This window comes from Lolium rigidum, chromosome 7 (genome assembly GCF_022539505.1).
Source record: "Lolium rigidum isolate FL_2022 chromosome 7, APGP_CSIRO_Lrig_0.1, whole genome shotgun sequence".
In the NCBI taxonomy this organism is placed as follows: domain Eukaryota; kingdom Viridiplantae; phylum Streptophyta; class Magnoliopsida; order Poales; family Poaceae; genus Lolium; species Lolium rigidum.
In genome coordinates, this window is record NC_061514.1 from 31,809,251 (window position 1) to 31,823,062 (window position 13,812).

A 13,812-nucleotide genomic window follows, 5' to 3' on the forward strand; every position below is an offset into this window, starting at 1 on the left:
CTTATGCAAGTCTAATTGATGCTTGTCTTGAAAGTACTATTCATGAAAAGTCTTTGCTATATGATTCAATTGTTTACTCATTGTCTTTACCATTGCTTCGAATCGCTGCATTCATCTCATATGCTTTACAATAGTATTGATCAAGATTATGATAGCATGTCACTTCAGAAATTATCCTTGTTATCGTTTACCTACTCGAGGGCGAGTAGGAACTAAGCTTGGGGATTCTTGATACGTCCCAAACGTATCTATAATTTCTTATGTTCCATGATACTTTTATGATGATACTCACATGTTTTATACACACTTTATGTCATTATTATGCATTTTCCGGCACTAACCTATTGACGAGATGCCGAAGAGCCGATTCTTGTTTCTGTCTGTTTTAGGTTTCAGAAATCCTACAAAGGAAATATTCTCGGAATTGGACGAAATCAACGCCCATGGTCTTATTTTTCCACGAAGCTTCCAGAATACCGAAAGGGTTACAAAGTGGGGCGACGAGGCGCCGACACTACAGGGCCGCGCGGCCAAGGGTGGGGCCGCACCGCCCTATGGTGTGGGGCCGTCGTGCCTCCACCAACCCTACCCTTCCGCCTACTTAAAGCCTTCGTCGCGAAAACCCCAGTACCGAGAGCCACGATACGAGAAAACATACTGAGACGCCGCCGCCGCCAATCCCATCTTGGGGGATTGATGTCTACGCACGCTTCTATTCCTGTAGACAGTGTTGGGCCTCCAAGAGCAGAGGTTTGTAGAACAGCAGCAAGTTTCCCTTAAGTGAATCACCCAAGGTTTATCGAACTCAGGGAGGTAGAAGACAAAGATATCCCTCTCAAGCAACCACTGCAATTACGATACAAGAAGTCTCTTGTGTCCCCAACACACCTAATACACTTGTCAGATGTATAGGTGCACTAGTTCGGCGAAGAGATAGTAAAACACAGGTGGTATAGATGGTGGTAATATTGCAGGAAGTAAAGATGCAGTAAAACTGTAAACAAGCGATGTTTGCGGTATTTGGAAACAAGGCCTAGGGATCATACTTTCACTAGTGGACATTCTCAACATTGATCACATAAGAAATAAATAACTTCTCCTCACTTGTGCTACATACACTCTCTTATTTGATAACAAACACCATTCATTGTGTAGGGCTACAAGAGCTCCCTCAAGCCGGAGTAAACAAGCTCCACAACATTCGGAGTTCATATTTAAGTAACCTCTAGAGCATAATAGACCGTTGCAATTTAGACCGAGTACTAACATAGCATACACACTGTCACCTTTAAGCTATGAAAGGGGGAATAGATCACATCAATACTATCATAGTAATAGTTAACTTCATAATCTACAAGAGATCACAATCATAACCTACGCCAAGTACTACATGATGCACACACTGTCACCATTATATCATGAAGGAGGAACAGACTACTTTAATAACATCACTAGAGTAGCACATAGATTAATAGTGATACAAAGCTCATGATCACATAAAGATCACATGGGAGAGAGAGATGAACCACATAGCTACCGGTACAGCCCTTAGCCTTGGGGGAGAACTACTCCCTCTTCATCATGGGAGACAGCAATGGCGATGAAGATGGCGGTGGTGTCGATGGAGATGACTCCGGGGGCAATTCCCCGTCCCGGCGGCATGCCGGAACAGAGACTTCTGTCCCCCAAATCTTGGCTTCGTGATGGCGGCGGCACTAGAACTTTTCTCGTATCGTGGCTTATTCTTTTAGGGTTTTCGCGACGGAGGCTTTATATAGGCGGAAGGGCAGCCTCGGAGGGGACCTGGGGCCACCAGACCATAGGCCCCCCCCTTGGCCACGCCGCCTTGTGGGGTGGGCCCCCCTGGCTCCCCTCTGGCCCCTCTTCGGTGCTCTGGAAGCTTCCGGGAAAAATAAGATATTGGGCGTTGATTTCGTCCGATTCCGAGAATATTTCCTTTCTAGGATTTCGAAACGAAAAACGACAGAAAACGACAAGCGGCTCTTCGGCATCTCGTTAATAGGTTAGTGCCGGAAAATGCATCAAAACGATATAAAGTATGGATAAAACATGTAGGTATTGTCATAAAACTAGCATGGAACATAAGAAATTATAGATACGTTGGAGACGTATCAGGGATTCAGGAGATCGCCTCCGGCACCCTGCCGGAGAGGGGAATCATCTCCCGGAGGACTCTTCATCACCATGATCGCCTCCGGATTGATGTGTGAGTAGTTCACCCCTGGACTATGGGTCCATAGCAGTAGCTAGATGGTAGTCTTCTCCTCATTGTGCTATCATGTTAGATCTTGTGAGCTGCCTATCATGATCAAGATCATCTATTTGTAATGCTACATGTTGTGTTTGTTGGGATCCGATGAATATGGAATACTATGTCAAGTCAATTATCAATCTATCATATATGTGTTGTTTATGTTCTTGCATGCTCTCCGTTGCTAGTAGAGGCTACGGCCAAGTTGATACTTGTAACTCCAAGAGGGAGTATTTATGCTCGATAGTGGGTTCATGCCTCCATTGAATGCGGGACGATGTGACGAAAGTTCTAAGGTTGTGGATGTCTTGTTGCCACTAGGGATAAAACATCAATGCTTTGTCTAAAGATATTTGTGTTGATTACATTACGCACCATACTTAATGCAATTGTCTCGTTGTTTGCAACTTAATACTTGGAAGGGGTTCGGATGATAACTCTGAAGGTGGACTTTTTAGGCATAGATGCATGCTTGGATAGCGGTCTATGTACTTTGTCGTAATGCCCTGATTAAATCTCATAGTAGTCATCGTGATATATGTATGTGCATTGTTATGCCTTCTCTATTTGTCAATTGCCCAATCGTAATTTGTTCACCCAACATGCTTTATCTTATGGGAGAGACACCACTAGTGAGCTGTGGACCCCGGTCCATTCTTTACATCCGAAATACAATCTACGCAAACTCTGTTCTTACTTGTTCTTCGCAAACAAACATCATCTTCCACACTATACATCTAATCCTTTGTTTACGGCAAGCCGGTGAGATTGACAACCTCAGCGTTACGTTGGGGCAAAGTACTTTGATTGTGTTGTGCGGGTTCCACGTTGGCGCCGGAATCCCGGTGTTGCGCCGCACTACACTCCGCCACCAACAACCTTCACGTGTTCCTTGACTCCTACTGGTTCGATAACCTTGGTTTCTTACTGAGGAAAAACTTGTCGTTGTACACATCACACCTTCCTCTTGGGGTTTCCAACGGACGTGTGTCTTACACGCCATCATTGCAGCGGATGCATCCAGCGAACGCAGAGCTACCTTGGGTGGCAGTTAGGGAAATCTGCAAACAACAATAGAGCACCCGGAGAAAGAGCACGATCTCGGATGGCAGGCATACCCGAGAACCAGCGAGGAGAGCATCTGATCCAAGATCTCGACATGACCTTCATGTCGATAGATTCGAGAGGTAATATAACGCCCAAGACGCTAGAAGCGGCTTACATTGCGAAACATGCCTACATGATGGCAACCAGGCCACCTCCTGGTGATCCCCGAGCATCCTTATATCAAACTGTTATGGCAGGCATCAGTGTTATGGGAGCAGCAATAGCTGGCATAGAGGTTACCTAGGGACCCGCAAGATCACCACGTCGTAACAGTCCAAGGCAAGTAGGACACCACAGATCAAGTTCACCACATCGGCAACGTAGCCCTCGATAGGCAGCGGTGACAACCCGCAATACCCAAAGAGAGGACGACACAAGGAACAATGCAGCTCAGGTACGAGTCGATAGAGCACGTGAAGAGAGATGTCGTGAAGATAGAGGTCGAGCGAATCGCCAAACAATTGAGGAAAGTGAAGAGGAATTATATGGACTCCCTTGCTTTACCCGTATGGTTCGCAAGACTCGAGTACATGCTAGTTTCAAACTACCCGGTAATTACAAAAAGTTCGACGGACTCCAAGATCCAGAGCATTGGTTGGTTGACTACTTGGAAACAGTAAAGACACGAGCAACAACAATGCAAAGCATCATTATGATTTTTGACTCTCATGCCCTTCACTATGAAGTCTCAAGATTCGAATGCTAGTACTGCAGAAGAGATGTATGTGTTAGTTACAAAGTTATGTAGATCAATAGAGCAGTTTTCACCAAAGTGACAACGAATAAAATGAAGTGTAAGATCTAGAAACCGGGGCTCGTCGCCACGTTCCCGTATTCATCCACGACGGAGCTCGCCTTCCGCCACCTCTGCCTCATCGACCATGCCACCGGAGCACCGAAGCTCCTCCATCGTCCGAGCCTAGTGCCAGCCCCTCTAGCGGACGGTCTCATCGCTGCCGCCCCCAAGCCCATGCTCCCGTTCCAGAGTGGAGGCCACAGTTTGCCTCTGACCTCTCCAAGCCGCCCGAAAGACCGGCCGCGGTGCGCTCGCCCTCTCTTGCGGTTCTCGAAGAAGTTTCGAGTTCGGATTAACATATGATAAGAACCTCATCAAAATTTCATTTTTTCGAGAGAATATGTCAACACCATGGAGAGTATTTACGAACATAAATACTCCTCTCAAAGGAGAGTATTTCTAAACGAAAGCAAACACAGCACCAAGCAACCTAAGCAACAACTCTGAACGGAAATACAATAGGTGCTACATTTGTAAGCAACCTACACGACAAGCAACATGTATGGGTACCAAAGGAAGCGAGATATCGGGCATGCTTCATCATTGACATCCAAAAAACTTTCACAGTGCCACGGATATTGCGGGACAAATATAGAAGTGCGGTGAAGGTAAGTATAGAAGTGCGGGACAAATATATAGAAGTGCGGTGAAGGTAAGTACCGAGCGATCACCGTCGGTCGTGCTTGGCGAGAGCTTTCGCTGCCGTCGTGTTCTTGCTCGCCAAGAGCTTCGCCGGCCGCTGTGCTCCAGCTTGTCGAGCACATCGGCCGTCACCATGCTCCTGCTCGCTGAGAGCCTTTCCCGGCCGTCATGGTCCTGGTCGTGGAGAGCATCGCCGGCCGCCATGATCCTCGCCGAAGTTTATGGTAAAGTGTTAGAATACATGGAGTCCAGAATGTAAAAAATTCAACAATCACCAACAGCTAGCTATATCCAAGCTTCAGGTTTACACTAAAACCCAAAACTTTTTTGGAACTAGACAAAGCAAAAGGGGCAAGATCAAGTGTGTTAATATGCAAGTATTCAGTTAACTCGAATTCACGTGTCGCATAAAGGATTTGTATCTAAATGGAACCGTGTCACTGCCATGAATGCCCTGAAGATAAGCAAGGTATCGCAAATAGGACTAGTATCTAAATGGAACCATGTCACCACCAGAATATCTTGGTTGGGGATTTAGCTAGCCGTAGTGTTCTAAGCACTCATTACTAATGCAGCTTATGCTCACATCAGATTGAAATTGAGAGCAATATTTTTCACAAAGTCGCCTGATGACACACAAAAATAGCAGCCTGATGGAATTAATGTCACGCATACCTCTGAACTAAATGTGTACTGAACAATGGTATATATTTATAGTATGATTGCAAACACATTACAATGAGTCTTAAGATCACAAAGCAATCTAGTATTTTAGTTCAGGCATCACTAAAAAAATTACACTCTGATCATAAGATAATATAAATCCTAATTATGATATGATGTTGGTTTAATTTATTTCTGTATGATACTTGGAGACATACCAAGCAGCAGCAGATGTAATGCTAACCATCCCAGTGATTCATGATAGCAGAAACAATGGCTTTCAACTACGTCCCGTCACAACCTTCAGCAAGCATGAAATTAGCAACGCAACATCTATGTATTATAGACCAGAATACGAGAACAAACGCTGTGACCGCCAATTAATCACACGGATCAAGACTAGCTCAAGAGAAAAATTGCTATGACTAGAGATAAGTATTAATTATGTCTAGACAGTAGCAAGACTCACTGCTCACGTTCTTGGCCTAAAGAAACGAGCGAGATCCAGAAGAACTTTGTGGATCCGTAGCAATCTGGAGATATACCTAGAGAAACGAGCAGATATGGAGCAAATTTGATGAAGGGGATAACCTTTGTGGCGAGCTCGGGCGGAGATCTTGGACGAGCACGGACAGAAATCTCGGACGAAGGTGAGTGGAGGAGAGCCTGGACGAAGGCGAGCGGCGGAGAGCTCGGACGAAGGAGTTCTCGGACGGCGGAGGACGGAGGCGGAGATCTTCTACGGCGGAGGACAGCGGAAGACAGAGACGACGGAGGGCGGTCGCCGGAGGAACGAGATCGCGAGCGTCGGTGTCGTCTCCTCCCTGTTGCGAGACCAAGTGGCGGATCTCGTTCCCCACGTCTCGACTAGTGGAATTGGCTCACGGGGAGGAAGGCGGAAAGGACGCGGAAACAGGGCCTCGCGGGCATCCAAATGCGCAGGTGGGCTATACCAGGGAAATTGAGCCCGGGGATTGGGGGGCCAGGGAAAACACGGGGAACCCCCGGGAAAGCCTGCAACCAAATGAGCCCGTAGTGGGCCAGAGCCGGCCTTGCTTATTGGATTGAGTTTGGACTATAACATTCTTTTTCGATTTTGAATTTGTACTAAATATTTTTATTTTTTATAAATTATTTCATTATCATACATACTTAACGGGGTTAGTGTCACATGGTTGACACAGTTAATAACGTAGCATGTTTGCTAGTTAGTTATGATTTTCTTCATTATACATTGTATTTCATATTATCGGAAAATACGCCTCTATTAAGCTAAAATTGAACATGATTTTGTAAAAACTACCTTCTTAAATTATTCTAACAATTGCATATAGCATGGATTTGTGTGCATGTGTGTGTGTTGTGCTCTGGATATCTACTAATATTATTAAATATCATGTTACAGATCACTTTAGAGCTCCTTCTATCAAACAATATATCTGAAGCATCGGTTTCTAGTGTTTGATTGGGTAAGCACATTTACAGAAACTTTTAGACGATAAAGTGAACCATTGGCAATAAATTTTTACCATTTTTTAGTGGTCACATATTCTTGCCAGTTACAACTGGTTCAATAATGAGTTGACAATATATGAGTGTTACGTAATTTGTACTGATCAGTGAGGAATCGTATACACACTATTGGATTCAGTCTCTTGGAGGTGCAAGTCTGACAAAAATGACATCGATGTTGCTTGCGCGACGTATGCAAGTTCAGTTTAGGCCGTCAGAAATGAATCGGAACCGTTCCTCGGCGCGCGTTCATTGTCAGGCTTGCGGCTTGCCAGAGTGCCAGTTTTGACCGTGTAGTGCTACCTTCGCGGGAGAGACGAGTGATGAGTGAGAGACACTTGCCGAGAGACCCGGATCGACCCCCGACACAGCAACACACGTCGTCCCCTAGCTATCCCGCCGTGCATGCAAGCAGAGACAGCCATAAGTCCCCAGTGACTGACACGCAGGACGCCCTCGGAAAGTGAACAGCCCCACGAACGCCACCACCCGGCCGGACGAGCTAGCGCGCGCTCGCACGACGTACCGGAGACCGGAGATCGAGGAGAGCTCGGGCGCCGGGCGGCGATGGCGCGGAAGTTCGACGACCGGGAGGAGGACGAGGACGCGGCGGAGTCGGTGGAGCGGGTGTTCGAGGGGCGTGAGGTGCCCGGGTGGCGGGAGCAGGTGACGGCGCGGGCGCTGGTGGTGAGCGCGCTGCTGGGCTTCATGTTCAGCGTCATCGTCATGAAGCTCAACCTCACCACGGGGATCATCCCCTCCCTCAACGTCTCCGCGGGGCTCCTTGGCTTCTTCCTCCTCACCTCATGGACCACGCTGCTAGACAAGGCCGGCGTCCCCGGCGTCAGGCCATTCACCCGCCAGGAGAACACCGTCGTCCAGACCTGCGTCGTTGCATGCTCCGGCATCGCCTTCAGCGGTACGTACGTACTGTACATCGATTTCGATCTCACGTATGTATATTCGCCGTCGAACATGCGCTCGATCTTCCATGGATCGTTGCATCTGTCTGTCAGACTCTGTCATGCCTATGGTATGGGTTGGAGACCTTCGAAATGAGAATTTCGACTACCCCACGGCCGGCAACAACCCAGAATTTGTTTTTTCGATCTCTATAGGCATACAAATGGGCCTCTTACTGGAACTACAACTACATGCAGATGTGCAAATGGGCTTCTATAGGCATCATATCCATTCAACATGTCAATCGGTGGTGGGGTAGATTTCGGGTTGGGCTTTGAGAATTTCTACATGTCCCATGGGCTTGTTCATATATGAGAAATTTACACGTTTCTTACTTCATTAATCTACATTTCCAAAATTCAATTGTAGCACTATCTACAACATCTACATATGTTTTCCACCATCACCTGTCTTTTTTTTTCACAAACACATAAGCTATAACTTTGTCGAATTACAATTTGTCAACACAAATTCACAGTCCACACACAAACACCCGTCCAATAGTATAGCCCTAAAAAGGTAGTCATCTAAGGAAAGACTCTTTTGATTCAAAAGGCATCCCCCATTGGGCTTAAGTTGGGGTGTTTAGTAGTCACTTTATACCTCTCATTGGTGATATTGACATGTAATCAAAGTAGGTCCATTAGGGTATATGGCCAACGCCTAGCGTCAACCTACTTCCCTACATGCCACGTAAGCTTTTGGCGGGAGGCAGGGATCTCTAGAGTAAAAAAGAGATGGTCTCGGTATAAAAGGAGAAAATAGAGGAAGAGATACACATCATGCATGTGTTGCCCTCTCAACAAGGACCTCATTCTTTCTTCAGCATGACGCAAGATCTAGGTGCAACTTAAATTGGGGAGATAAAATAAACTGTGATGCCTCTTATAACTTTTTACATGAGGAACCAGGTTGGGTATGCCACCGCTGCCCATGCTCCCAGTAATTGACACAGTTAGTAGTGACTTATATCAATTTCCCCAATCTTAACAAGCTCCCTCAGTTTCCCTCCCATCAGAGGCTCCATCCGATTTCAAACATTTCCGTATGTTGGTCGCTGCTCCAGTATTAATATTCTCCCTTCGTAATTCCGACCGAGCCAAACAACATCCACATTTCTCATCCTCTATGTTAGCACCACCCTCCCACCCCCCATCCCCAGCACCCACCCCTTCCTCTTGCAGGCACCCCCAACACCCAGCCCACCACCTCCTTCTTGTCCCCCGATGGTGTAGATGATGCGCGACGTGAGGAGTTCCGTCGATATATCCCCTCCCCTATCGTCTCACCACTTCCAGTTCCCAGCAATTAGGGATGAGCCCGGCCAGCCACATGTGCTTGTAATGTCGCTACCATGCCAAACATACGTGGCTTACTCGATTCCGCTGACACCGCCAGACTTATTTCCATGTGCTTACACGACAACTCAAATGTGCCAAGCCCGAACAAACGTCAGTCGTCCATGAAGCCCAAAAGCGACGAAGATGATGTTGAAGGATACATATGAGGAAGTTACAGTGGGTGGGGTTTGATTGTCCGTGCGGAAATGTGTTCAACCACCAGGACCGCTACTCGGACATGCACGACTACCACGACTATAGGGGTGTTTACCACGATGGTCTCATTGATCAGGAGCTCCCAGACACTCCATGACAGTGACATCTAGGAAAAAAGGTAGTTCGGAGAGATGTAAGAGCGGGTTGGGTCTTGCTGGGGTAGCACTCTATTTTATTGTCTTATACGGATTACCATAAACCATTGAGCGGTGCATAACCGGTTAGTCAAGACGGTTAAGCGGCGGTCAGTGATGTATATATTTGTACCCATTTCTCTGCCGCACTCTTTGCTTTCTGCCTAACTTTGGTGTCAACGATAATAGGTGGATTTGGGAGCTACATATTAGCGATGAGCGAGAAGATAAGCGAGCAATCTGGTGAGGTGAGGGACGAGGACAGCATCAAGAACCCCAGCTTGGGATGGATGATTGGCTTCCTCTTCATTATCAGCTTCCTCGGTCTCTTCTCTGTTGTGCCACTCAGAAAGGCACGTCTTATCACCTCACACAATCAATATTGTAACTCAACTTCTTGAATTCAAACAAATTTGATAAGTCATGACAATTGATTAATTTGTTTTTTCAGATAATGATTGTCGATTACAAGCTTAGCTACCCTAGCGGCACAGCGACAGCACACCTCATCAACAGCTTCCACACTCCTCAGGGTGCGAAGCTCGCCAAGTATGTTTGATCAATCATACATGCATGGGCAAAGACAATGTCTTGTTTGAATACGAACGCACTCATGCATATTGGTCAATTAGTACTGTACTTCCTTTCCAAAGACATGGTCTACAAATTTGGAAGGAAATACTGAATAAATCAATATAAAATATATTTTACGGTCAAATTTAAAAAATATTGACTTTTATCTGCATTATTTTCTGAAAGCCAGTGAGTAAGTTGCTGGTAAATTGGGATTATTGCAGGAGGCAGGTGAAGACGCTAGGGAAGTTCTTCGCAGGGAGCTTCACCTGGGGCTTCTTCCAGTGGTTCTATTCCGCCGGCGAGGGCTGCGGGTTCAAGGCGTTCCCAACCTTGGGCCTCGAGGCCTACAAGCAAAAGTATGAGTTGTGTTCAATTAGCTTGATTTAGATTTTGGAATTTCTAGCAGATTTGAATGCTGAAGCTTAAATAATTGGGTGTCGTTGGTATCCATGGCAGGTTCTTCTTCGACTTCTCGGCGACGTACGTGGGCGTCGGGATGATCTGTCCTTACCTCGTCAACATCTCTGTCCTGGTAGGAGGCGTCATCTCGTGGGGGATCATGTGGCCATACATCGAGCACAAGAAGGGCGACTGGTACCCTGCCACCCTCAAGCCCAGCAGCCTCCGCGGCATGGTCGGCTACCGGGTATGTACGCGTGCAAGATCACCATTTTCCAATTGATGAGCTTTCTGATTTGAATCTGCAATATTGTGATCCTACGTGTAGGTGTTCATCTCCATCGCACTCATCCTCGGCGACGGCCTGTACAACTTCCTGAAGGTGATGACGCGCACCATGACCGCGCTGGTGGCGCAGTTGCGTGGCCCGACGCTGCCGATCAGCGGCGGCGCCGACGACGACCTGACGCCGGTGGAGACGTTCGACGACCGGCGGCGCACGGAGGTGTTCCTGAAAGACCAGATCCCCAACACGCTGGCGTTCGGCGCGTACGCGACGATCGCGTTGATCTCCATCATCACGGCGCCGCGCATCTTCCACCAGCTGCGGTGGTACCACGTGGCGTGCTCCTACGTGATCGCGCCGGTGCTGGCCTTCTGCAACGCGTACGGCTGCGGCCTGACGGACTGGTCCCTGGCCACCACCTACGGGAAGCTGGCCATCTTCATGATCGGTGCGTGGGCCGGCTCGTCCAACGGCGGCATCATCGCCGGGCTTGCGGCGTGCGGGGTGATGATCGGCATCGTGTCCACGGCGTCGGACCTGACGCAGGACTTCAAGACGGGGTACATGACGCTGGCGTCGCCGCGGTCCATGTTCGTGAGCCAGGTGATCGGCACGGCCATGGGGTGCGTGATCGCGCCGTCCGTGTTCTGGCTCTTCTACAAGGCGTTCGGCGACATCGGCACGCCGGGGTCCGACTACCCGTCGCCCAACGCGCTGGTGTACCGCAACATGGCCATCCTGGGCGTGCAGGGCATCGGCTCCCTCCCGAAGCACTGCCTGGAGCTCTGCATCGGCTTCTTCGTGTCCTCCATCGTCCTCAACCTCGCCAGGGACATCTCGCCGCCCAGCGTGGCGCAGTTCATCCCGCTGCCAATGGCCATGGCCATCCCGTTCTACCTCGGCCCCTACTTCGGCATCGACATGTGCATCGGGAGCCTGGTGCGCTTCGTGTGGGACCGCGTCGACGGCCCCAGGGCCAAGGCGTTCGCGCCGCCCGTCGCCTCCGGGCTCATCTGCGGCGACGGCATCTGGACGCTGCCGCAGTCGGTCCTCGCCCTGGCCGGGATCAAGCCGCCCATCTGCATGAAGTTCCTGGCGCGCCGCACCAACGTCAAGGTCGACGCGTTCATCCGCTCGCTCCCAACCTAGCCTAGCGTAGCTAACCGACGAGCTGGTTAGCAAGCTAGCTAACTAGCTGACACACGCACATAAATATGTTGTAGTGACAGATACATTAATGTACTGACTAGAGTGTAGGCTCGTGCCTTGCTACATTTAGCTGAATCGATCAGATGGTTGGACTGCAGCGTGTGGCACATGCACACAAATTACTGATCCCGGTTTTTTCGATTTTGTCCCAAATAACTGGCATGATTGCTGCATTTCAGCCTGCATCGCGGGGGTTTCGCGGATGGGGTTAACCCCATCCCGACCCACGAACTCCCTATATAAGCGGGATTGAGGGTTTGGATGCGGCATCCTGCATCCATTTTCTAATCTTCCTCCTCCCACTGTCGCCACCGTGCGAAGCATTACCAGCGCCTCCGTTCGTCAAAACCAAATCGCCACCGCCGGTAGCCTCTTCTCCTCTCCCTATACATCCTTCCCCAATGGTGGCACCAAATTCGGTGTGTGGCGGCCGCACAAATCCGCCGCGCGATGGCGTGTGCCGAGGCGACCGCCGGAGATGCTCGATGAGTGTGCCGAGCGCATCTCCGAGCAAGCGCGCCTCATCTCCGAGCAAGCGCGCTGGCGTGGCGCGCTTTCCCGCTGCAGCCCATGCTGCCCCGCGTGGGTTGGCCTTCTGCCGAGCGCGCATGGCGTCCGAGCCGGGGTCACGTGGGCTTCCTCCGCTCCATCCGATCGAGCTTGACTCAAGCCCAGACGAGATGAGGACGGCCTCTCTCGGGAGGTGCGCCACCTCGTGATGGCATGGCGCAACTCCCTCACCATGATTGTCACCGACATGTGGGAGAAGGCCAAGCGCACATGTGACCCCGATGAGGAGGCGCGCCACATCCAAAGGGCGAAGCGCATGTCAATCCACTCGAAGATGGCGCATCGCGGCTACTCGGATGACAGCAATGATAAGGACGTGTGAAGCTCCGCCGCCGTGACCGTTGCCGAAGAAGAACCCCAAGCCCCGGTGATATAGTGATGACCAACTTCCTCAAGGTGATGACGCGCACCAACGTCAAGGTCGACGCGTTCATCCGCTCGCTCGCTCCCGACCTAGCCTAGCCTAACTAACGGACGAGCTGGTTAGAGCAACTCCAATAGTGTAGTCGGTTGTTGGCTATAAGCAAGGTGTCATGTCATCTATAGCCAACTTGTAGCCAACAAGTACAATAGTTGGCTGTAAGAATGTACTACTTTCTTAATGGATGGTCCACTTTTCATTGACACAACTTGCCTAGGAGCACGTGCTAGAGCTAGCTCTTGCATAAGAGCTCACTTACACTCTCTCTCCTCTTCTCTCTCCTCCAACTAGACACAAATATATTATTCTAATCCTTGTAGCCAGCTGACTAGGACTTATTGTACTTGCTCTTAGCAAGCTAACTAGCTGACACACACGCACATAAATATGTTTTAGGGACATATACATTAATGTACTGACTAGAGTGTAGGCTCGTGCCTTGCTTCATTTAGCTGAATTGCGTGCCCCTGCAGCGTATGTCAATTGTCACATGCGTACAAATAGGTAGGACGCACCGGTAGTAGAATTAACTTATAAATTTAATCAAAAGTCAATGGCTCAAAGCATACAAAATTTAACCAAATATAAATAAGAAAATATAGACATCCATAGCATCAAACAGATACATTATGAAAACAAATTTTACGCTTAATCTGCTAATATAGATTTGGTATCGCATTCATATTTTTGTCTATAATATCGGTCA

The 13,812-nt window shown here is 48.7% G+C and overlaps 1 protein-coding gene across 1 annotated transcript; it reads left to right on the forward strand.

The window, feature by feature from the left end:
• The first annotated feature begins 7,559 nt into the window (after window positions 1-7,559).
• LOC124678906 (probable metal-nicotianamine transporter YSL10) lies at window positions 7,560-12,055 on the forward strand. The gene is made up of 6 exons (XM_047214763.1): window positions 7,560-7,911; window positions 9,835-9,998; window positions 10,097-10,194; window positions 10,443-10,577; window positions 10,678-10,867; window positions 10,949-12,055. Exons 1-6 carry the CDS (start codon window positions 7,560-7,562, stop codon window positions 12,053-12,055), a joined length of 2,046 nt encoding a protein of 681 aa, XP_047070719.1.
• Window positions 12,056-13,812: the final 1,757 nt, after the last annotated feature.

Excerpts from the sequence above, each read along its gene's own strand:
- LOC124678906 (XM_047214763.1), top strand. The coding sequence starts at position 7,560 with ATGGCGCGGAAGTTCGACGACCGGGAGGAGGACGAGGACGCGGCGGAG. Across the intron at positions 7,912-9,834 it reads CTCCGGCATCGCCTTCAGCG|GTGGATTTGGGAGCTACATA; the intron begins GTACGTACGTAC and ends CAACGATAATAG. Across the intron at positions 10,578-10,677 it reads CTCGAGGCCTACAAGCAAAA|GTTCTTCTTCGACTTCTCGG; the intron begins GTATGAGTTGTG and ends TATCCATGGCAG.